Source organism: Rhea pennata, chromosome 18, assembly GCF_028389875.1.
Source record: "Rhea pennata isolate bPtePen1 chromosome 18, bPtePen1.pri, whole genome shotgun sequence".
Lineage (NCBI taxonomy): Eukaryota > Metazoa > Chordata > Aves > Rheiformes > Rheidae > Rhea > Rhea pennata.
In genome coordinates, this window is record NC_084680.1 from 3,168,912 (window position 1) to 3,194,306 (window position 25,395).

At 49.7% G+C, this 25,395-nt stretch overlaps 1 protein-coding gene across 5 annotated transcripts in view; it reads right to left on the bottom strand.

Annotated features, from left to right (window-relative positions):
* Window positions 1-24,496, bottom strand: part of GRIN1 (glutamate ionotropic receptor NMDA type subunit 1) — a 37,980-nt gene extending 13,484 nt beyond the window's left edge. For 3 of the 5 annotated variants that reach the window (XM_062590770.1, XM_062590768.1, XM_062590766.1), the window contains exons 1-14: window positions 24,239-24,496; window positions 20,477-20,611; window positions 14,794-14,970; window positions 9,195-9,295; window positions 8,466-8,587; window positions 7,513-7,687; window positions 5,751-5,895; window positions 5,568-5,651; window positions 4,208-4,343; window positions 3,147-3,274; window positions 2,779-2,943; window positions 1,887-2,005; window positions 1,078-1,190; window positions 149-297 (exon numbers count right to left, since the gene is read on the bottom strand). In XM_062590770.1, coding sequence (XP_062446754.1) covers window positions 149-297; window positions 1,078-1,190; window positions 1,887-2,005; window positions 2,779-2,943; window positions 3,147-3,274; window positions 4,208-4,343; window positions 5,568-5,651; window positions 5,751-5,895; window positions 7,513-7,687; window positions 8,466-8,587; window positions 9,195-9,295; window positions 14,794-14,970; window positions 20,477-20,611; window positions 24,239-24,496 — 2,007 coding nt within the window. Of the gene's footprint in view, window positions 1-148; window positions 298-1,077; window positions 1,191-1,886; window positions 2,006-2,778; window positions 2,944-3,146; window positions 3,275-4,207; window positions 4,344-5,567; window positions 5,652-5,750; window positions 5,896-7,512; window positions 7,688-8,465; window positions 8,588-9,194; window positions 9,296-10,028; window positions 10,092-14,793; window positions 14,971-20,476; window positions 20,612-24,238 lie in introns of all 5 variants that reach the window. The other 2 variants (XM_062590769.1, XM_062590767.1) reach the window with 1 other exon arrangement.
* Between the last annotated feature and the right edge of the window lie 899 nt (window positions 24,497-25,395).

Genomic DNA, 25,395 nt, shown 5'->3' on the forward strand with positions numbered 1-25,395 from the left:
ATCAGGATTGTTTGAGGATTACTGGGGCTAGCCCAGTTAAAGTAGAGCTCTGGGTAGTGCAGGAACCAGGAGCTGCCCACTGGATGCATCTCCTACATCTTTGCCCAGTGACAAACATGGAAGGGGAGAGGGAGCATGTGGTCTTTACCCTGGGGTCGTTAATGCCTGTAATTCTCTCCTCAGGCCGATCTAACACCAGGAAGGCAGCCAAGTTGGCAGTGTAGGAAGCCACAATGATCATAGCGAAGCCAGCCCACACCATGCCAAGAATACGGGCAGAGAAACTCCGGGGAGCGCCTGGAAGGGAAAGAGGATAGCTCAGACCAGCACGACAAGGGCTTTGACTTGGACACCAAAGCCACATCCACCCTGTCCAAGCCTGATAGCAGCTGCAGACATGCTCCCATCTGCTCTGCTGTCCTCCATTCAAGGAACTCCTGCATTGCCCAAATCCAGCAGCCAGAGCATGACTCTGCCCTATACGTCCTAACTGCTGTGCCATGCCCAGGCTGTGTGCAGAAGCCAACATCACCTGACTCCTTTTGCAGTCAGCCAAGAAAAACCCATCGTCTTCCAGGACACGATGCCTCTCACCAGCCATGCAGGTGCACATCTCACCAGATGCAGATATGTAACCACAGGCAAGAGAAGCAGCCCAAGAAGAACCGGTTTCCCATCCCTAATGGCAAAGAATCGTTCTCCCAGGGCTCACTGGCACTCTAACACAACAACAGAACTCTCCCCACCCAAGGAGAGACCTGAACCTAAGGTTTGGCCCAGCAAGTAGCTGGGGACTGGGCTGGAGAACTGGGGCTAGACAGACCTTCTAGGGCTGCTGCGAGCTCTTTGGGCAATATAAAGTGAGTGTTAACACATCTAGGTTCCCCTCACAAGGCTTGACTTGACCATCTCTGGCTTGCTCCCTTTTTGCCCCATGTCCCACTGCAGTAGCATTAGCCTGCCACAAATAAGATCTGCTCAAAGAGGGTCTAGACTGTCCTCCCTAGCCCAGTACCCTTCCTAGCCCTGGGTCCTGGGCTGCAGGTTAGAGCAGCCTCACTCTGTGCAGCAACTCACCTTCTCCAATCCCAGAGTTCAGCAGAACTCCCCAGGAGAACCACATGGCAGATGAAAGAGTCAGGGCATCCTCCTCCTCCTCCTCGCTGTTCACTTTGAACCGGCCAAATGGGCTAAAAAACATGACCCAGAGTTTTGACATCCCTTATCCCTGTCTCTGGGACTCTCCCCTCTGCCTTAAGCGTCCTGAAGCAACTCCACTGCACTCATCTCTACAGACTGTGGTTGTGCCCCAAACAGCTCTTTGCTCCCTGCCTGCTGGGCTGGCCTACAGCCCTCGCATACCACTGCCAGGCACCTCCCCTCTGCTCATCTGCAATCTTGACTGCTTTGGCCTGGTACCAATCCTGTCCTGCTTGTCTCCAGGCCACAAATAGCATCTCATCCTGGCCATCTGAAACTTCTCCCACTGAAACACTGGACACAGGGCTGGTGGGGGGCAGTTCAGGCTCTTGGAAGAGCTGTCTCAGGGTCAAATAAAGGGACTAATCTCAGAACCTAGAGGCCCCTGGACCTCTTGTGAGAGTGGTTAGGCCATGAGCATGACATCCCATCTGACAGATATGTCCCCCATATCCCAGAGCCAAATGATGTCTGATCTCTCAGCTTGGCAGCACCCAGAGAGGCCCAGAACTTCAGCATGACTGGGCAGAGCTAGTGGTGTGGAAAAATCAAGGTCTAGCTCCTATGAGAGACCCCCCAAAGGGCTGCAGGGCTGTGCCTGAGCAGGACACTGTAGGAGATTGCTCCCAGGGGAGGGAAAACCTCCCTGCCCCCTTCAGCCCTTTGCTGACCCAAAGCATGCTCACCTGAAGCGATCCAAGAGGTATAACATCACTGCCACCACATGCACAGACAGCCCCACCAGCAGCCAAAGGGTGCTCTGGAACGGCTGCATGAACGAGTCCAGGGTGCTGCGGGGGATTTCCTAGCACACAAGAAAGAGACAAACAGTGCTGGCACCCATCAAGCTTACACACTAGCATTAAAACAAGACTGGCAAACACAGCTGCAAAAAGGACATGACCTCTGAGGGACCATACAGACAGCAGACACACACCTACATTGCCTCACCATAAAGTCTAGGGTAAGAAGCCATATGCGTGGCCCCACCAGTACATACACTGTACGTATGGGGGCCATATAGAGCCTATCCTCTTCATGCACAGAATAGACAGTGGGAAGACAGGAATGGGACAGAAAAACCTCTTGCCTTTTTGAGCAAGGAGGAGTTGGAGACCTGAGCTATGTCTCTTAGGAAGCATCCTAAGAGCGTGTTTGCATAGGATTTGCCTCCTCACCACAGTGGGGGAGAGGTACACTGTGGTACAGCATGCAAGGTGGAGAGGAGCCTTGTGGGTACCTGGAGATGGCAGCCCTTCCCCATCCTGCAGCATTTGTCTGCCTCTTATTGAGAATGAGGAGAAGACAGTGTTTGCACAAAGCTAACAAGCTTGTTGCTCTCTGCTTGTATCACCACTGGGGAAGAACATCACAGAAGAGAGAGTAACCTGGAGGCTGACATCCTGCATCAAAGGTTGTGTTTTGCTATGGTGCTAGAATGGGCAGGGGGCAGTGGATGAGGGATCTGGGCAAGGTGCAGGCACTGCCACAGGAGGGCGAACACAAGATGCACAACTGGGAGCTGAAGAGCATGCAAGGCCTCCCTGGTCCTACCAAACACCCTGGCCAAGCCCATACCTTCTTCACAAGAATAGTGAGGCCTTGGTACTTGAAGGGCTTGGAGAACTCAATGTACTGTGCCCGCTCGTTGTTGATGGTAAGAGGAGCCACAATCATATCTGCCTGGCCGCTCAGTAGCTCCCCCATCATCCCATTCCACTCCTTCTTATTGCTGTTGTTAACCTGCCAGAAAGCCAGCACAGGATGAGCCTGCCTCCCTTGACACCCATCCCCTTGCCAGTCAGGACCCATCAAGCACATGGTGTAAGCAAGGACAGGCACTGAAGCTCACCCTCAGCCCCACACTCCCAGCCTTCCCCCACTGCTCTGGAGAACAGTCCAAGGATGTTTCAGGCAAAAAGATATTCCAAGCTGCCCAAACTCACCCGCTCTTGGGTACCAAATTTACCATCAGCCACCAGGTGAACCTCATAGGTGAAATTCATCACCCCTGCCAGCCGGATGAGCAGGTCAATGCAGAAGCCGTAGCAGCACAGTGCCACAGTGGGGCGGCCTGCAGATGGGAGAAAGCAGCACATCAAGTGGAGACAGCTCTTTGCTAGGGACACTAGGCTACACAGCTTTCCCCAGTGAAAGCAGTCACCTGCCTGGTTCTGGTTTCAGAGGAGATGTAATTATGTTATTCAGGCAGTGTCAACTGCCTTCATCACCTTGTCCCATTGCCTCCATCGCCCATGTGTGTGAGGGAAGCATTGTTGTGGGAGAAAGGCAAACTAGAGGCAAAGGAGGATTCATTCATTTGGCATGACACAAGGAGATGGACTGACAGCTTGTGCCACCTGCCCACATTAGGGAGGATGGAGGGAACTTGGTGCTTGCATGGCTGGGCTGGAGGAGTGCTATAATGGATGTGTGTGGCTAAACACAGCCCAGGACACAACTGGGGCTGCAGGGGCTCATGCACAGGAAAGCATGACAGATCAAGAGGATCCACTTAAAGTGGATTTGGGCAAGCCTGGCATTGCTAAGTGACTCATACACCCCACTAAATGCTCACTCTGAGGCCTGAAACATGCTTTGCATAATAAAATTATTTGAAACAGTGTATTGCTAATGTTTAGTGCTTCTATTTGAGAATAGGGCAAAAGGAATCAGAGTATGTCAAGATGTGGGAACACGATGTGCAATCCCCTGAAACAGCCCTGGAGTTACCAAGGAAGAAATAGGAGGAAAATCCTTGGCGCATCTGAATCTCCCTGCCCAGCTGCTGCACAGCATCACTGCAGGGCTGAACTGACATTAGGGACTGAACATTCTGCGACCCTTCCTGCTACTCACCACAGAGCCTGGCAGGCTCCTCTGCAGCTGAGACCCCCCTCCCCAACCACCACCAGCAGAGACCTCTTCCTTAGATGGGTCTTTTGGCCAGCCGGGTGCACTGGTAGAACCACTGCCCTCATCATCCGATCTAGTTAGATCCAGTTACCTGGGATGGTCTCATTGGGACCAGTACAAAAGACCTTTTTCACAGGGTCTCCATTGATGGTGAATTCCTCTCTGCACGTCCCATCTGCTTGTGTAGGCTTCACGTACACAAAAGGCTCTTGATGGATCGTCACTATCTGTGGGGGAAGCACAAACACCCGCTTGTCCCCATCCCCCTCCAAAGCTATCTCCTCCCTGGGGAGCTAGGATAGGGCATGCAATTGCCTCAGTGAACCAATGAAAACTCTCTAGGAGCTCTCTCTCTGCAAGCATGGCCCTCATCAGCTGCCATCTCAGTACATGAGGTTGCTTAGGCCAGCAGCAGGCCCTGGCTCTGGCATGGGAAAACATTTCCGTGCCCTGCAGCCAAGATGAACAGCCTTACTTGCATCTTTTGTCAGGTGACACTTCTACCTCTGGCCTCAAAGCCTTTCACAGCCCTTTCCCTTACAGGCAGGCCAAAGAGAGACAACAAAGCCAGAATTACAACCTTGGCCTGTGCTCTAGCCACTGTGTCACACTACTCCAAGCTAATGCAAAACTTTCAGTCATGCCCTGGCTCCTCTCAGTAAAGTACCATCCCAGTGCCTCTGTACCACCTCTGCAGGAACACAAGCTCGCAGCCAGTGGGAACATGTGATTCACCTTAACTGGACAAAAGGACATACGAGCCATCATACTGGTAAGACTAGTTGTCCCAGTACCCAGTCTTTAAATTGGCTTCTGATGAACACTTGGGAGAAGGACATGAGAAACAGCGTAAGAGTGGAGGAACTTCCTCCCAGTGTGATCTCCAGCTTCCAGCCATCAACTATTCAGTGACTTCCTGAGCCCAACATTGCAGCTACCAGCCCATGTACCCTCCACTAGTCTGTTTAATCCTGTTTCCTTCTGGTCTCCACATTGCCAGCAGCAACAAGCCCCAGAATTGAACTAGTCCATCCTTGTATTCACTATAAACACTTGCCAGAGCCCCTCTGGTTCCCAATCCAAGTGGAATGGTGAACACCTTCACCTTCCATCCCATCTTTGTTCTCCTATCTCATATTCTCTTTCCAATTGTCTCTTTTTCCAAATCAAAAAATGACACCCTATTTTTGTCCCTGATTTGGGAACAAATTAGGGACACCCTACTTTGCCTCCTGATGGAAGCTGTTCCCTACCTTTGAACACTCTCTAGTACTCTAGTACTCTCTAGTAAGTTGTTCTGCTATACCCTCTTTCAGATGGCCTGTGCCCTTAGTTACACATGCTGAAAGTAAGTGCAGAGCCACCAGCAGAAATAGAAGGCTGATGAAGTAACAGCCCTGCATGCAGAAAACTGAGCATTGCTGCAACCTCCTGCTGCCATTTGCTGTTACCTTCAATTTGGTCGACATCTGGTAGCCTTGAGGTTTCTCAGTTTCCCCCCCAGGCCAGATGATCTTCCTGTCATTGGTCAAGACCTGTGAATGTTCCCAGAGGAAGGAGAGAGACCTCAGGTCACAGATACATACTCCTGTATATGCATCCCTCCTACACACCCAGTCCATGTCTGTACATACATGGCTGCCATTGTAAATCCCAACTTGGACCAGTTTCCGGTTCTGCAGATTCATGATGCTGTAATTGGCAAACTTCCTGTCCCCATCTTCATTGAATTCCACCCGTCCAGTGACACCCTCTGAGTACTTGGAGGACATCAACACCCTACGGAGAGAAACACAGTTAGGGTCAACCTAGAAAACCTGCTGTGGCCTTTGGAGATTGAAGAAGGGGCAAGACAGGCAAAATGCTTTCTCTCAGTGGCCTAGCATGTCTCATATGCCCATAACACTGTAGAAGTCTATCCAAAGCTACCTATAAATGTTCATAGTCCATTGGTCACCTGCTCCTTGTGAATGAGATCAAGCCTGGAACTCATGTTTTCCCAGCCTTGCACTACTATTTACTGTTTTTACTGTGTCTTCTACCAGGTCAGTCCCATTCCTGTAAGGAATGATTTGGGCTACATATCTAATCCACATCATCCAGGGAGACCTTCCTTTGATGGGTCCCTTGATACCTGTGTTCATGCAGTAGTTCCTGTTTAGCTGCTTTAGCCTAGCTCTGCTTAGCACCAGCCCATTGCAGCCTGGTAATGCCCCTGGCATATGCTTCCACTATCAAGGGGGAAACAAGGCCTCCGCACCCTGGAAAGAAGAGAGTGAACACACAGAAGAACTACACAAGCCACTTGCACTGCTTAGCAGAGAATAACATTGAATAGCTCATGTCAAAGATTGTGTCACTGGAGAGGAACACAGAAAATCTTTCTAAAATAAAAGCCTAAGGCTCTGCATAGCCTCTCCTCAACAGGACCTGGACCTACAGAAGGAGAATCCTGACAACACCATGATCACGTCTGCAGAGAGCAACCCCCCCCAGCACTAGTACACATATTGCAGAGGGCATTGCCACTTTACCAACACCAATCTGGCAGAAAAGGCCACTGCAGCTCCAGTATCTGCAATGACACAGGACATTACTCCCCACAGTATAAGGTCTGGTTCTAGGGAAGGCATGTAGCACTGAGCATCTGCTGAACACACTGCCTGTGATGGAGAAATCCAGCATACACATGCTCTGATCCTACATCACAAACATCCCAATCCACTTAGACCCCCAAACCTGTAAACGTCCTCTATGGCACCAGGGTTTGTTACAGCAATAATGCAACCTGCCCTAGGCATGGAAACCTCATGCCTAGGGCTACGAGCCCTTCTTGCAGCACACTGACCCATGCATTCAGAAAAAAAAGCCACAGCCTGCAAACCAATGCCTTGAAACATCTAGCAGGGAACATGTCAGCAGCACTGAGATCTGATTTAACAGAAATCTCAACACTCTGATTCTCTCTCCTGCTCAGAGAATTAAGATCCAGACCTAAGGAGAGCATCCCTCCATAGCAACAAGATCTCTTACCCTGGGAGCCATCCCTGACCCACAGTGCTCCCTGTTCCCCAGACAATGCCTGGGATAGTATGGGCTGGCATGGATAGAACTGGAACCAGGCAACAAGATGATGCATAAATAACCAGGACAGCTGCAGGCCTGGCTAGTTTTCTAAGAGAGACATAGCCATGACATCTGTATTGCTAATAGTCCTGTGCCATATATGCCAAAACTTTAGTGACAGATTTCCCTGGCAAAGCTGTTGGGCTGCCCTACTGCACTTTTTCCGGATGCTTTCACCTTTTCTGGTTTGCCCTAAACAGCTCCTCTGTTCTTCTTGCCCAACCAGGACCCTTCTCCTGGGAGGGCACAGCCCACCCTTCCCTCAAATACCTCTTGAAAAGGGGGCCTGTCTTCCAGATGTTGGTGTTGCCCACACAACCACGTGGTGGGTCTGTGATATTCTCCTTCTCAAACAAGTCATGCACAGCCTGGGCCACCACAGCAACAGCATCACTGATGTGGGCTGACTCGTTCTTCCCGTTGATGAGCTGCAAACCAATCACACCTGCCACAAGGAGAAGGGGAGAGAGAGGTCAGCCTCACTGGGCATGCCAGCTGCTCTGGAGTTACTCCCATGGGGCCAGGGCCTGGCAGGGCTCAGGGGCAGGCAAACATGCGGTTATAGGCCTTAGGACCCCCACACAGGCACAGCTGGAGAGTTGCCTGGGATTCAGGCAGGAACAGACAGGGCAAGCAGCTGCAGCAAATGCAGGGCTGACACCATCCTGCCTGTCAGAGGTAGAGGGGGATGGGGGACTGCCACACAGACCATTGACACTCAGAGATGTAGCCCCATCCCAGCACCCTAGCCATTTCCCCAGATGATGGAGAGCTTGCAAAGCTCTGGCAAACTAGAGTTGGGGCATGGCAGTGTGTCAAAGGCTGCCAGACTGCTCCTGCCACCCCATAGGAGCAGAGAGCAAAGGCTGCTGTTTGTGTAGGTTCATCCCCTTGCTCCGGTCCGCCACAGCTTTGTGTTCTTGCAGCCCAAGTGATCCCCAGGAGGGCAGGTGGCACAGATGGGGAAATTCAGCTCCTAGCCTCTCTCAGCCACTCTTGCATCCAGAGAGGGCTAAAGGCACCCCAAAAGATGGAGCCATATCTGGACCTCATCCCCAGCCTCATGCAGGGACCTGCCTGCCCTGCCAGCATGGAGATCAAGCTTTACTGCAAGGAGCAAATGGCGGCCAGCTGTGCCACAGGCATCGCTCAGTCCAAGCTCCAAGTGGGGTCCCATTCTAGCCCAGCCAAGAGCAGGACTGATGCCCCTTGCAGGTGCCTACCATCAGGAGCGTAACGCAGTGCATTGCCTGATATCTCCCGTTCCCCTACTAGCCACACGTAGCCGGAGCCCGTCATATTGAGCATGGCTGCTGATCTGTACACCGTGGCCGCATCATCCTCACTGCAACGAGAAAAGGCAACGGCAATGTGGCTCCAGGTGCTGGTTGGCCTATTCCCCTCTGTTTGAGACCCCAGGGAGGCAGCAGGGCCATGGTCACCACATCCCTTGGGCTGACCTGGCCAGGCAGCTCTCCTCGAACCCACTCTGATAGCTGGTTCTCCTAGGCAACAGCTCATTCTTAGATGCAAAGGAAACTTTCTCTCAGTTTTGTCTAATCCCACCATACGCAGCACTGCTGAGCATCAGCAACTCTGGTCCATTCCTTATGACTCACCATCTATAGGAACTGGGGCAATAAGACACCCCACTTTAACAGAGTCTCGGGATATGTCATTAGTACATGTTGCAATCACAAGTGATAGTGCTTTGCAGGACAGTCGACCACCTCTGCCATGCCCACAGTTTCAAGTTCCTTAACCAGCTTCACTCACAGCACAATACCTTCTACCTGCTTGGGACACAGGGCTTTATGTGGATTTTCTCCCATGTTCTTCGAAGGGAAGGCATGCCCCAAATCTGCACTGACTCCAGTGCTGGGCAGCATTGCAAAGGAGAAAATGAGGGAATCAGGCCGAGGAGGGGAAGGAATGGCTTCCACAGGCCTTACCTGGCAGAAAGGATGATGACCCGAGCCTCCAGCTCCTTAGCTTCAAGCAGCAGGGACGTCACATTTTTGGTTCCTGGGTCAAACTGAAGAACTTTCTCAGCCTGTGATTAGTGTGAGCAAAGCTGGTTAGTGCAGTAGTCTAAGGACTGCTTGTGAGAGCCATGCTATCTAGAAAAGGGTCAAGAAAATTCATTAAACTGCACAAGTCTGATAAATAAGATTGGTTATAGCTAGTTTTTTTCTTTTTTCTTTTTTTCTTTCTTTTTTTTCTTTCCTTCCTTCCTTTCTCTTCTAAGGTTTTGGCTTTTTGTTTTTTTGCACTGTGCATGCAAACTGAAGTCAATCAAGACCCAAAAAGAGGCGTGCATTGTACAGGAAAGAGAAAAAGGCTTTGGAATGCAATTGAAAACTCAAACAAGTGTTGTTTTTCAAAAACATGGGAAATGAAAAAACATATTGCACAAGGTTAACCTTTAGGAGTAAAAGTGAGCCACTTACATCAAGGAACCGTTCCTTTGGGGAGGAAAGGGGGTTGGTTCAACTTTTCAAAAAAAAAAAAAACTTGCAAGTTAATTACTGGTTCACATGCATGTTTCAAAAAGAAATCCTTCCAGGGTCAGCTTGCTAGGTTTCCATTCTCAAGTCCAAACCAAACTATCTCAACATAAAAACGTGCTACCAAGAAACATAGTCATGGATCTTTTTTTTCTCTTTCTTTTCTTTTCTTTTTTTCTCTTTCTCTTTTTTTTTTCTTTTTTATTTTTCTGGTGGCTGTGGCTATTTTTCATTTGCTAGTTAGGTTGGTGGGCGGCGTGCATTTCCATGCATATATACCTTGGGTCCTCGCTTGTTGTCATAGGAAAGTTGGTCGAGGTTTTCATAGTTCCTTTTTTTACTCTGATGAATAATGTGCACAGAGAAAATATGTAGACACAGAAGAATATTATAAACAGTTGAAAATGACGTGTAGTAAAGCAATCCAACATCCACCTCCTCCTCCACTGTTTGCTAAAGGGTCTCTATAACGCTGGAGCTCGCAAAAACCACTATCAGGAGAGAGTGCCTCAGCTCTCACGGGAGCGTCACAGTGCAAAGCCGTATCGGTTAGTGCAAGCCTGAGTGTCACAGCTGTTGCGATGCAGTTGTATTTCCCTTGTGGGAGTGGGGAAAATCTTCAGCAAAAAAATTGTATCTTAAAGTCAGAAACAATCTATGCATCTCTAAGGGCCTAAATGATGTGTATTCCATGGAATTACTGTGGAAGTAAAGGACATAATGCTGTGTACGGCAAGTGCTGGATAAATGCAAACTGTTACAATTATGAGTATTAGCATTACTATCATTACACTTATCATTACAGTCCTATTCACCCTAAGGGAGTACATAGCAAGTGAAGTGTCTCAGCTGAACTTCTCACCTCTCTCAAGGAAGGAGTAGCATTTTGGACCTCTGTTGCCATCCGAAAGAGAAAGAAGCAGCTCGCTACGTCCTGTATTGCCTGAGATTTTGGCAATGTGAAGCAGTGGTGATCATGAGGTAACAGCTTTTACCTGTTTCTCGGGGAGGGCTGGAGGTCAGGTTACAGAGCACCTCATGGTTCTGCAGCACACAGGTGACCTTAGGAGGTGCAGTTTTTGGAGACCCTGGTGCTCATGCCCTGACCCTACACATCACTAGGGTTCACTGCTCAGTGGTCTCCACGCTGCCAGCTGGAGCATCACATCCAGACTATGGGCAGGTGGCACAGCACGGACTGATCCTGCAGATAATGGACCAGAGCAGAGAGATGCCTTCTCCTCCCCTCTCCTCCCTGAGCCACTTCTGCTGCTCAGTCTCAGTGTTTGGTCTCAAAGAAGCCAGAGTCATGAAATCTGCTTTTGGAGGTTTTCGCTCTACTAGGCAGCATGCTGAGGGCTGATGGCCTCTGCTTTCAGAAACTTGACCCTGCAGTAGCATACACAGAGCACAGTGGATCTTTCTGGAGTAGTCAGCATGGTCATGCCAGTAACATCAACCCAGTAGTGCATGGAGGATCAAGATGGACTTCTGGCAATCTTTAGTGGGACACAGTCTGATCTCTTCCTCTAGTTCCCTTACTACCCTTACTACCCCAGCAGGATGTCCCTGAATTTTGTGTAGGGAGGATGGGACATGGTTCTATTCCAATACCCATTTTGCAGCATCTTACAATAATGGCAACTGTCCCCTGCCAGGAACCTGAAGCTTTGCACCCCCAACACATAAGGGTTCAACTTTTCCCTGATTGTTTCTTAGGCGAATGGATTTTATCTCTGCATCTTGGTCTCCAAACTAAATAACTCGCCTCTTCCTGAGCACTCAGGACAGTCTTCAGCAGGATGCTTTTCCAGGTCTTATGCCTGTGAGTTGTTTCAAGGGCTCAGTGCAGTCATGTGATCTTTCCTCTTCCCTCTTTACCCTTCGCTCCTCGTACAGTCTGGCAGCCTTTTTATTGCTCTAAACAGCTGGATCCTTACAAGGAAAAGAATCTGAGGAAGCAAAATTTACTGCAAGCCCAAGTCTGCCTTCACTTTAGATGGTGTCCACAGTGAGAATTTCTATGATTGCTTCTTAGAATCTCCTTAGATCACAGTGAGACATGGAATAACACCACAACAGAGGAGACCAGTGTCACGGCAGCGGGAGAGTATGCATATTCTCATCTATTGAAGAAATATTGGCCATTCTTCCTCAGGCACCAGTAATTTAGCAGGAAACTGTCATACGCCTTGCAACTTGCAGCCACAAATGACTTCATGTGCCCTATATGCACTGGCACCTCAAACCAAGCTGGTTAGCAAAGTGAAACAGATTGGGTGCTTTGGGTCCAACACAGCTGGACCTGACGGGACCTGATCAGAGCCTTCTACCTTTCTCTGTCTCCAACCCTATTGACAGAACTAGACCAGTAATGCTTCCTTTCTTTCCACTAGGCAGAGAACATGTGTCCCACAGCACTTTCCTGCTGCTTGCTGGACTAGTGCTAGTCAGCTCACGTTTGATACAGGAACCAATAGATTCAAAATTCACTTTCCATGATATTCTCTAGCATTTACTTAAAAATCATAGCTTGCACAAACACCACTGTCCCAGAGGAAGGGAACCTACGAGTCAGAGACCAGCCATCTCTGACTTCCAACAAACTCTTTTCACAGTACTTCCTAAGGAACCCAAGGAGAGTTATGCAATCATGAGTCTGCCCAGCATAAGTTTACAGAGCTATACCACTCAACAAGGGATGAAACAGCAACCCCAGGCTGATAGTTACTATAGACAGGCTTAAAACATGACTAGCGTGTTGGATGTGACAGAACAGGGCATCCTGCCTGAGTGCTGGGCTCTGAGCACAGGTTTAAAGTATGAATCCATACAGTGATGGCTGAGGTTCACCCAGGACTACATGGACTCTAGGAGACAAGCCCTAGTAGAGACCAAGAACTTAAGTGGGCAGGAGAGCTTCTGACACACAGCAGAGAGCCCCAGGTCCTGAGGAGCCATGATCCAAGTGTTGAAGAGGGAAAGAGTAGCTTCAGCCTGCTCTCTCGCCACAGCCCAGGCTGTTCTATAGGAGGAAGGGGAGGGATCAGTGTACAGGTTCAGGGCGTGAAGAGGAGTCAACATACCAAGGATTAAAAGAGCAATTGGACAGCAGAAGAGAACGAGAAAGAGGAGAACAGTCCCGGTGGAGTGCACCTTCCAGCCAAGCCACACCAGCCTATTTGACCAGAACAAACTCAAAGGAAAGAGAAACAAGATAATACGGCAGACCCTAGAGGGAAGACAATGTGACCTACCATTAGGGAGCACAGGCCCAATCTAGAGGACAGACAGGGCATCTGAAATGGTCAAGTGGCTGACAGGATGCATCAAGACATGTCATAGATTCAGTGTGAATACTGGACAGGTCCAAGGACAGATCCTCTCTTCTCTTCTTTGGGGCTCCAGATCTGAATGGTTTTCCTGTAGGGTGGGCAAGTCTGAAGAAGAAATACACCCTGTGTCTGGGAGCAGGCATTGCAGTGAGTGGAAGTATGGAGAGGGAGCAGTGAAAAGGGGTGCATGGAAGCTGCAAGACAAACAGAAGGTGGAAATCAAAAGATGCAAGAAGAGGAATGAAAGACTGACAGTAGGAGCCACCCTTCCACAGCTCTCCCTGAGTAAGGGCAGAGAGGAGGAAACATTATGCTGTGAAGAGGCCAAGAGAGAAATATCAGGCTGCAGTGGCTCAGCAAGAAGCTGCCATTGGAGCCAGGAGGATCCCACAATGGTGGGCTGCACCCCAGTGTCTCACAATGGCTTAGGTTGCATCTAGGATGAAACTTCTCAGAGTCCAATGCCAAAAATTAAAAGCTTGTTGGTCAGTGTTGTTTGTACCAGCCTGCACCCCAGTGCCAATGGTTTCTTCAATGGCTTAACAAGAGGTGATGAAGAACAGGGACGGGTTGGTCTCTCGGCTCAGATGCCTAGCTTGAAGCACAAGAAGAGTCTACAGCCACATTTCCTCAGCAGCTGACCTAGCAGATATCCAGTGCTGGGGTTGGACAAGAATAGATTGTGGTCCCTGCCCAGGACCCAGGAGGTAGCAACCAGGAATGAGTGTCCTGCCCTGAGGCTACTGGAGAACTGAAAGATGGGTTCAGACACTATCCACCTGAAGGGCACCTAGCATTGCCCAGGCTCAGTATGGACAAGAGGTGTGCTGGAACATTCCTTTCACCCCTTAAGGCAGAAGGTGGTTCCTTGCTTTGCAGTTAGGTGCTTGCCTTTGAAACTTTTCAGCCAAATGGCTCCCTGTCTTGTCCGTCCCTGCTTTGCTTGAACACTTGCTCAGTCCTATACTCAACTGTAGCAGGTCTAAGGTTATCCTGCTGAAATTCTAGTAGGTTCAGAAACCTCTCCTGTCTCCCTCCCCCTTTCCCCAAGTGGCCCTGAATGCAGGTGCAGTGCACCTCCTCGATAAAGCTGCTCTCATGAGCCACAATCGCACTCTCATAACAGCATGGGGCGTCAGGAAAGCAGCGTTTAGCATGTGTTTCAATGGAGATGGGAACTGGGGCATCAACCTACAGCCTCAGAGCTGACAGCTTTATAGAGAGGGTGCATTATACCTCTGTGCATTGATGTGCCAGCTGCCCTTGGTCCTCCTTAGCCACCAAGGTGAGCTCCAGTTAGCCAATTCAGAAGTTATTTTTCTGGGTTGGTTTGGCATTGCTGGGTCTGGACTGGCCCCTGGGTGGCTGTAAGTGGGGCCAGTGCTTCCCTAAGCTGAGCGACTGGTCCTCTCCTTAGGTGGGAATCTTGGGCGAGGTATTTGCAGAGCTCCAGGTTATCCTTCCCTTCATTTTGTAGTCGATTTACATGTAGGAGATTTTGACCATGGCAAAGCAAGTGAAATGAATAAAGTACAAAGTTCTGTCAGGTACTAGTCAGACACTGTTGATGCTTTAAGCATGTTAGCCATGTTACAATGGAAAGAAAAGGTGTTTTACATACAGAAATCTACATACATACAACAGCCCGAGACTTCTAGTTTTGTTGTTGTTGCTTAAACAAAGTTACAAGACAATATTTATGGACTAACCTTGGACTCTCTCTCCTCTAAGAGGGTCTCCAGCTTCTTTTGTGCAGCACGACCTTCATGGTCGTCACTGACTATCAGAATGACGTGATTCCAGTTGAAGACTCTCATCATCTCAAACCAGACATTGGCCTGGTGAGAATATGGTGGGACCGTGCGCAAAAAGGACAGGTGGATGCTCTGCAAGGAAGAACAAGAGCTAAACATAGACTAGTGTGGGTCATCTGCCAGGGTACATCTCAAGGAACTGGCAGGTTCACACAAAGTAGGCATCACTAGGTCAAAGAGGTAGAGCAGCAATTGTTGGCAGTCCTCTTAGTTGCATACCTTTAGATGGCATGTGGTATCTACACTCCTTTCTTTTGACTGAGAAGTAGATACTTGCTATGATTTCCTACTTTTCTGTGGTTAATCCAGTACATAGGAGACAGGATTTTCAGCATTGTAGCCAATAAATGCATGGTGAAGAAAAACCTATCCAGGAATGAACTGTCAGAAATATTCAGTGCAAATATAGCCTTTTTTTTCTGAATATTTGAAAAGATTATTGAGCATGCAATGCTATGGACATCAAAAAGAGAATGAGTTCCCTTCAGAGAGCAGTGAGGATCAGTTGCAGGTACACACAGGTATATATATACCAGTCATTTGTCATGAGAGAAGTTCAGAAAAGCCATTTCACAACATGCTGTTTGGCTTTTTTCTAGGTCAGCTTGTTCCACAGCAGCACACAGGAAAAGACACAGCCCTGGACTCATACCCCAGCTAACCTATCTGATTTGGTTAAAGACATCATTATGTTTGGATGATTGAGCAATAGCAATTCCAGTATAATTAAGTCCAGTACTCTTTAGGGAGCAACTGAACCAAAAGTTGTAGCTGACACAAAGGTTTCAAAAAATGCAGCTTTTCCAAAAGGCCCTAGAGTCAAATAATAGAAAATTAAAATGCTTAGACTCAGCATGGATGCTGCCTGAAAAAATAGCTAATTTCTGGAGGGAGGCAGAGGTCTAAACAGGAAAGGACAAAAAGATGAGCAACACAATGTATCTTTTTTTATGGGCTGAGATGGTCCTCTGGACCAAAGTGGGCTAGTCCAGAACTGACTGTCCAAGGGCCTGATCCAGCACTGGTTACAAATGCCCTGACTAGGCCACAGTGATTACATTAGAAGGAAAACGTCTCATTTGCCATAGAACCACATGGGAGGAATGGGCAGATCATCTAACACCTTTTCCTCACATACAATGTGGTGATAAAGTCAAAGCAAACTATGAAATTTACAGAAAATAACACTTAACTCCTGTCATGGCTACATCTCTTAACACTCTGCCCTTAGCAGGGATATCAGGTCATCTCTGGCACTTTATCCCAAAACACAGAAATAACTGAGACTCTCAGGTAGCAGCAAAAATCCTAAAATCAGCAGAAATATTTCCAAATTACATAAGACTGAGAAGACTGCGGCTGTTTAATCTAATGTGGAAATGAATCAGGAGAGACTTAACAAGTGTCACTGTAGAGCAGTTTTGTATGAATGATATAAACGTTCCCAATCATGCAAAGAGCAGGAGAAACACTGTTTGCCCCATAAAACCAGTATTAATCTATAGGATCAGAAAAAAGCCCAGAGGGATGAACAGTGGGAAAAGCAAATGTTGTCTCCTCCTGAGTATGTTGTTCAATCTCTCTTTGTAGACAGTGGAGAAGCCCAGGTATTTTCAGGTCCAGCTCCACTCTTCCTGATGTAGACACCTAAAAGAGCTCAGGCCAGTGACACCAGAGAAGGCCCTGCGTCTCTCCCTCTGACTGTAATAAAAGCTCAGATGACTCATGTGCCATGATTCCCAGAAGAAACACATTTGCTGTCTGTTTCCCTATCCCTAAGTATTTTTAACTGGTTTAAGGAAATACAGGAAAGTGGAGAAGAATCAAAAGAGAAGAAAGAAATGGAAGAATAGAATAGCTAATACTCCCAAAAAATAAATATCAGAAAGTTTTTACAGGCTACAAAATTTGAAAAATCAAACTTCTACTTACTTCATTCCCTTTGAAACAAAAGCAGTTTTGAAATTTCAATATATTGTATGAAACTACTTCTAGTTTCTCAACAAGCTTGCATCCAGTAGTTGCCAAAATGCTGCTTAAACTGATCCTGGCTTTCCTGAATGTCATAACTATATATATTACAAGGTTCAGAGAAACAAATTTCACAGTGATGTTGTTTGTCAACAATTTGTTTTAACATTTGATATTTTACTTCAGTGTCCGTGAGACAACTGGCACTGTATGTTAATTCATTTCAGTTGAACTGCTTGTCAGGCACTGTCCCTGAAGTGCTGCTACAAGTGCTGTAAATTTGAGCTGTGTAGGTCATAACCTGCTCCCCTCAGATCAGGCACACAGTAAAAATGCTCCCAATTACAAATCAACAATTTGCCTTGTAAGACATTTTGGAGGCTTCACATCCATTTTCTCTCCTCTGAGTAGTCATGCTGCTCACTGAGATTGCTTGAATGTGAGTGTGGAAATCACTCACAACAATCTAGTTTGGAAACGCAAATCTGAACCAAAGAACAGCTTTCCGCAATATCCTCCTATCTCCTGCTGAAACCCAAGTGCTCAGCCCCGTGCTTCCTCACTTAACTCTTTTTCTGCAAAAGAAAATAGTGTTTGAGGTTTAATCTAGACCTCAAAGTTGATGCAGATGACTCTCAATGTCTTATCTTTTTCAAATATCAGTAAGTTTTTACAAAATCCCTTGGGAAAGGATGGAGATATAAATTATCCCAATTTACACATGTAGGACAGACACAAAAATAAGAGTCTATCTTGTCCCTTCTGGTGGACCAACATGAGACAGTCAGAGTCTAATTTTTTCAGTGCTTAGCCTGTATGGATTCCACAAAGGGCTCTCGATAATGATGGATATCATAGCAGTGTTCACTAGTCAGCTGCCTTTACCATGAGAACTTGTTCTCTCTCCTTGGACTTCCCTGTTTTCTTTCCACTCACTCAAAGGAGAAAGGGATTTCAGAGACCCCTTCACTGCACAGGCTTTTTTACCCCAGGACTGTGCTGAATGAGGTGAAGATCTTGGTGGAAAAACATGGAATTATTTTATATTTTATTATTATTTACAAGGAGGCCAAACAAGGGCTGCCAAGTCTGAGTGTTTAGCTTCACAGTTGCAATACCATTTCTAGAACAAGAAGTTCTTTTAATACTGGGAGTATTAAAGTTTGCTTCTCTCAGGTCTCTTCATTGAAAGACTGGCTACAACTCATGGAATGGCTATGCCTGACTGGAGATGCTCTGAGAGCATCAAAAGGTACTGGGCAAACCTATCCATGCTGAAGCCCATGCCTTTCCTCCCTCATCAGCCTGGACTTGGGAGTACTATAATTAACCCTGAGACTTCAACCCTCGGTGAAATTTAGCTAAAATTGGTGCCTTCAGAAACAATCAGGGGCATACACACAAAGTGATCTTACAAGCTTGTTTCCATAGAAACTAAATGAAAGATATAATTTTCTAAATTAAAAAATAAATAAATAAACTGATCACTAAAAAACACAAAGGGATTCAGATGAATCTCCCGGTATTGCACCAGCAGGGCTATCCTGTCCTGCACAGGGTCCTTCCAGTGTCCTGTCCACATCTGCATTGCCAGATCCGCACCAATCCTTTGCCCTTGAGCTAATGAAAGGGAACTGGCAGCAGAGCAGCAGACTGTTGTCTTCTGCTTGGACCTGCCCTGTGGGGAGGGGGACAGGTCCACTCTGTGCTCCACTCCACTTCAACCTTTGCTGTGCCTTCCGGCTCCTGCTGGTCCACTACTCGACATCCTTGCACTCTGCTCCTCTCCCCATTCAGTCCTTGCTTTTGCCCCAGCATCTGCCTGAAATTGCCCTCTCTGTAGGGAGCTCGAAGCCCTCAAGCCTCCAGCTGTCTTGGAGGGACAGAGGTTGCATGTGAGACCTGCATGGCAAGAATGCTCAGAGGAGTGAGACACGCTTGATGCAGGCAGATGGCCTGCTTGCCAAGTCCCTACTGGGTGAGTGCACCCCGCAGTCCTGCACCTGCCGAATACCTACAAATATTCAGTGGCAGGCATCTCCCTGCCACCACAGTGGGTTGCTTCTCCAAATCTGAAAGATGGTTTTTTTTTCTTTTTTTTTAAGAGTCATTTTTGCTGAAAACATTTTAAATAGGAAAGAACAGCTGAAGTGGACACCGAATGGTAAACTCCCCACCCCCTCGGGGTGAGCATGGCAAATTCAGCACAAGCTCTTACTATGGAAATGGCAGCTAATCTGCTTCAGTGAGCACAGCACAACTGAGAAGAAACTGGGCTGATAGCTATGAGGATACCCTTCTCCCTGGCATCATGTGCAGCATGACAGAGTCCTCCTCAGTGGCACTGCTGATCAGATTAATCCCTTCCACCAAGCAGCACAAACCAAATCCCCCCTGCTTATTTCCTGCCTTCTGCTGCACCTCCCTCTTGGTTTGCCAGCTCTGATATCATCCCTTTCCCTTCTAACAGTGCCTGACAGAATCCTGACCGGGCATGCCAGAGCTCCCAGCCCATGCTGGCCACTAGTTCTGTCACTGCCGTAGTCACTGCTTGCTGGTCATTTTTCCACAGTTTTATCTACTGGGAGATACCATGACCTGCTGCTGCTCCAGAAGAGAAGTCGTGCCACCTGGGTCTCTGGGAGCTTGCTGCTCCTCACTTCTTGAAATTTGGCTTCATTTAGCATGTAGGCAGAGTGACTATTTTTGCACTGAACATTTGCATTTGTGAATATTCACATTTTCCAAAGATGCATTTGTTCTTTGAAACAGGCCTGATCTCAATCACTAAGCTCATGCCCCTGAACAAAATTCTCCACAAAGGCTGACCTAACAGCAGGGCTGTAATGGCACATGAATGGTCTGGTCCTGCTAAGCTGCTCCTTTTGCCTTTGCTAACCAAGAAGAGTCTTTACAAGATCAGCTGTTAGCTGAGAGCATCCGGTGGAAGAGCCAGCCATGGCAGCATCTCAGCACACAGGCCAGGGCATTGCCCACCAGCCTGGCAGGAACCAGCCCCCTGCTTACAGCAGGACCTCATCCAGACTGACTCCTCTGGGTTTCCACAGAGACAGACACTGGTTTTGGCACCTGGAATTTGAACCTCTTTCTTGCATACTGGCCAGACTGAATGTCATTTAAAGCCTTAGGATAACTTATTAGTCAGTTCTGTTATCTCTCTTACCAATATTATATAAGCCCAGAAAGTAAAAGGAACGAAACAACCTTCAAACCCCAGAGAGCTCTTGCCCAATATATAGGAATCACTAGGATCCTTCTGCACCTTCACAAGTTGGGGCAGGAGCTAGTTCATGCATTTGATTTGGCTAAAGAGCAATGAGTCCAGCAGCCTGAGAGAGAAACGCTGCAGAAATCATCCAGCACTATGTAGGTCAACACTGACAGCTGTGAAAAAAATAATGTACAAGGGAATGCAAGGGAAAGAGAGGGAGCTGCAGATTTAACTGGAGAGGGCAGATGGATGGATGGATAGACATACAGACATATAGATAGGCAGGCTAGTGTAGACATCATTAACCCTCCTGATGGGCACTCTTGATTTACACCACATATATGAGGTACTATACTAGAAACATGCATCAGTTACCTTATCAGAATATATAGACATGCGTGTTGTCAGACCAATGACAGGGATCCTGTAGAAGCCAGCTGTGTATGATACAGGTGTTGGTGTTAGGTGATCATTTGGAGCAGGAGGGTGACTAACTAATATTGCATAGACCTGTAGGACAGGATACATGACACAAACATTATTTCACAGGAGCACATTGGCCATCGAGAGTGATTTTCCTTTTCTTTTCTGCAATGTTAAACAGTCCCATGTTAACATGACAACCACTCGAATAATCGGAAACAGGATAGCAACAACTGCGTTAGGAAGCACATCCCAGCGATGGTGTGGAGAGGGCTGTTTGTGAGCCTGTCGCTGCCTCAAACTGCAGCCCACTCAGAGGCAATGGATCTGTTCAGGATTGCATCTTAATGGAAAAGCTGTGCCTAGCTGCTTGGCTTGCTAAACTAATAACTTTCATGGATTACAGATTAAAGGGAAACATCTCCCTTACAGTCACACTGTGTAATGTGATTTCTTTAACCACACATTTAATACTCAGTTGTAATTCCCCTCTGAGGACTATTACAAACAAAGTGGTCAGCTGGGACTCTGAGCAGGAGAAAGAGTGCAGAGCCACAGAGCAAATCAGCCATCTGGCCCTGAACATGCCAGAAATCAGAAAGTCAGGGAGGCAGAGGGCGCAGAACTGGGATCATCAGCTCTCAGGCAAGGAGAGCTGGAAACCTCAGCACAACTGAGCAACATGGGATAGGGTTCATGGTGGTCCATCCCACTTAGGGATCTGGCTTATGCCAAAATGGAGGAGGAGGATCTCAGCAACATCCTGCTGTTATTAAAGGGCTGGGAGTTCAATCTCCAGCAAGATCCTATTTGGTTTTTAAACTGAATGGAAAGGAACCAGGTAATCCTGGGGGGATCCTTTGTTACCTTAATGCCCCTTCATAGCACAGGGAATGACCCCAGTTCATGACAGCCACCAGGCCAGAGTCCAGCTGGGGTAAATCAGTGCAATGAATTTGATATCAAGGAGGAAATAACATTTCTTCCCTCTTCCAAAATCTGCCCAAGACCCAGGACATGTTCTTCACCAAGGCTGGAGGGCAACTTACTAGGACAGGAGAGGAGGATGAAAAACACCTGAAGAAGGGGAACTTGAGAACTGGGTGGAAAAGGGGGATGATACTGTGTGGCATTGAGTGAAAGAAAGAGTGTGCAGAGAGAGATGGGACCAGGGATTGGAGATCTTACCAGGAGCAAAGGGAGGAATTATCCAGAAAGCGGTTGGGGGAAATCACCTAAAGGGTATGGGTGACAGGAGGAGAAGTCCTCAGTGCAGCACCCGTGCCTGACATGAGAGGATGGGAAAGGAGGCTAGCAGAGGGAGAGGAGAAAGGAGAGCTTGGCAGGGCTGGGGCAACCAGAACCAGGAGGAGGCAGGCAGAGTGTAGCTAGATACCAGGGCCTTGGGGATCTGGATTTGGGCAGGGATCTGAACACAAGAGGGAGAGGCTAGAGACTGTGCAGGGGCAAGAGCTACGCTGTGTGGTGCAACAGCTGACAGAGAGGAGCCATTTCGCATGCACGAGCTTCCAGGCTTTCCTCTGCCTCACTGTCCCCCTGCTCGGGCTTAGTGCCAGCAAGCAAGGACAGAGCATGACTGTGCCCTCCCCATGCAAGGGCAGTGGAGCCAGGAGACTCCCTGCCTGCTGGGAAGGCAGAGACACCCCATAGCACTCTGCTCTCCAGAAAGTGGGACCCTCAGCCCCCCTCTACACTGCTGGGTTGTCACCCCAGGACTTAGCAAACACAAGTGTCTTCCCCAGACCAGGTCTGCAGCCTCCAGGCATGAGCCCACGTGCCTTACTGCCTACATGGTGGCCCATGGGGGAAGCTACCTTGCCCAAGCCAAGATCAGCACCAGCCCGGGGCTTCACAAGGTCTGTCATCAGGGGCAAGGCCTTAGAGGTGGCATGACCACATATATATCAATTAGCCGGGTTGCTTAAATGAAGCCTTATCCCAGTTATGATTCCTGACCTGACTGAGCCTTCTCTCTGTTCTCAGATAGGCACCAAATATCTTTTACAGGTTGCTCTGTGCTTCCTGCCTGGCTCTGCCAGCATCCCTGGGGATCTCTCCAGCCATCCTTCATCTCAACATTAGGAAGCTGATCTGTGAATACGTCAGCTTCACTCTGCTTTGCTTCTCCTGCCCCTCAGCCCCCTTCCCCCTTGCTGTCTTTGTGTGTGCCATACATGAATTCCTGTATGCATGCTGGTGAGCACGAGTCTGTGTGGCACATGTTTTCACATGCTTTGTGTGCATGCATGTGTGTGTCTCTGTACAGCAGCACAAGTCTCTGTTTGAGGTGTAGGTGGGTTTGTATGTGCCTGTCTGCCTAGCAGCCAGCCCAGAGCTGGGGGAAGAATACTAGTTAGCTGAGGTCAGCAACTAGAGCACACTCAGGGGCTAGGCATCAGGCTGCCCAGGGCAGAGATACGCAGCACCCTGAGGACCCGGGCTGTACCTATTACCTGCTGGAAGGTGGATGCTGGCTGGTCCCTTCTGTGCCTGCTGTGCTCAGGGAGGCATGAGGGAAAATCACTGTGGTGGGTTCAGCAAGCGGCTGAGACTGACACATGAGGACAGGAGATGCCCAGCTGGGAGGAGTGTGTGTGTGTGTGTGCGCATGCGCGTGCATGCACAGTGTCCTCTGTGTTACCCATGTCTGTGTGCATCTGTGTTTGTGCAGCTGTGTGATGTACCTGCACATGACGTGTGTGAGTGCATGCAGTTTCTATGTGTGTACTAAAATCTGCGTAGGCATATGCCTACCTCTTTTGTGTGCATGTGTGCAGTAGTGTGTCTGCCTCATGCAGTGTGCGAAGCTGGCTGGGGATGCAATGGCACTGTGTGTGTGCAGCTTTGGTGCAGTCATTCAAATGTATGTACTGGAAGTGTGTGTATGTATGTGCATAATGCTGTGGGTGTACATGCAGCATTCTGTGTGTGTTTCTAGTGCAAGCAGTGGTGTAGATGTATGTGGCAAAATGTGCACGTGTGTGTGTTTGTGCATGGTGTGGTGCATGCTTGTGTGTGCACATAGGAATGTGCATTCATGTGTTCTGTGTGTGGCATTGTGTTCACACAGTGGTAAGAGTGCACACAGGCAGTGGTGTGCATGTGTGCCCATGTTTGCAGTGATGTGTGTGTGCACATGGTGATGTGAGTGTGCACCTGGTGTGTGTACATCCATGCTGCCCTCCATGCCCATGTGTGTGCACAGTGTGTGCATATCATGTGTGCACACATAGCGCTGTGTGTGCCCTGGTGCTGTGTGTCTGTGCATGACGTGTGTGCCCATGGTGCTGTGTGTGTGCCCATGTGCACGCACAGTATGTGTAGGCATGGCGTGGTGTGCGCCTCTCTGTGCCATACATGTGTGCAAGCCTGTGTGTGCACTCGGGGTGTGTGTGTGCATGCGTGTGTGCCGGTGTGGCAGTGCACGCAGCCCCGCCGCTCTTACATAAAGGCTGCAATGCAGGCAGCGGGCCGGCGGCGCCCCGGGGCGGCGGGGCAGCAGCCCGCTCGCCCGCGGCTCTGCCCCGCTCCGAGCCCGCGCGGGGGCGGCCGGGGCCGCGGCGGGACGAGGGCGCTGCGCCCGCGGGGGTCGCGGCTCGGCGCCCTCCCGGCCGCGGCGGGGCCTCGGGGTGGGGGGCACGGGGGCGGCCGGAGGGATCCGGCCGTGGCGGCGGGGCGCTGGCCCGGGGGTACCTGGCTGGAGATGAGGTCCTCGCAGACGGAGAGAGCCATCTGGATGGCGTTGGGCTTGTGCGTGACCGAGGTGGCGTTGAGCTGGAGCTTCCAGGTGCCGTGTCTCTTGTTGGCCTGATTCACCGCCTCGCGGAAGATCTGTTCGTGCTTCTTGGTGCTCAGCACCGCGCCGATGTTGACGATCTTGGGGTCGCAGCCGGCCCGCGCGAAGGAGGACGAGAAGAGCAGGGCGAGCAGCAGCAGCCGCATGGTGCTCATCCACGGGCGGCCCGGAGCCCCCGGGCTCCCTGCCCGCGCCCCGCCGCACAGGGGCCGCCGCGCCGCTCAGCTCGGCCCCATGGGGCGGCGCGGTCCGGCTCGGCGCGGCTCGGCGCGGCTCGGCGCGGCTCGGCGCGGCGCGGCGCGGCTCGGCGCGGCGCGGCGCGGCGCGAGGCGCTCTCCCTGGTGCTGAACCGCCCGCGCCGCTCCGCTCTGCTCCGCGCCGCTCCGCCTGCCGCCGGCTCCTCCCGCTCCGCGGGGCCCGCGCTGCCGCAGAGCCCTCCTCCCGGCCCGCCCGCCGCGGCTGCGGCTTGCCTCTCGGGCAGACCCCGGCGGGGGCTGGCGGAGGGTGCGCGGGATTGCGCTGGGGAGGGCTGCTGGAGGTGGGACCCCCTGTGGACCCCCTATTCCTGCTCCCTCCAGTCGGGCACTTGAGGAGCTGCAGGCCAGACCTGCCTGGCAGGATGGCGTGAAGCCATCCCTGGGAAGGCTGTAGGAACCTCGGCACTCCAGGGCTGGGGAGTGGGTCTTGCACCGCTAGAAAGTGTCACTGATGCTGGGGCTGCAGGGTGCTGTGCCAGAGCTTAGGTGTGGCTGAGCCTCCAGCCACAGAGGAGCAAGTGGAGGGCATCTTCTGGAGATCCAGTTCTCCCTTTTCATCTTTTCAGCTGCAGTGCTGTTCACAAGCCCATTCGGGCTCTGGGAATCCCTGTTACTTTCAGAGGCATACATGCACCAGGCTTCAGTTGATCTGAGAGTTTCTCCAGAAAAAAAAATATTCCCAGTTATGCAGCATCTCTGAACAGCACACATTTCCAGCCTTGACCAGGGAGAGTTGTCTGTGACATAAACCTCGTCAGGATCTCTGTTCACTCCGGTGTTGGAGAGCTCTTCACTGG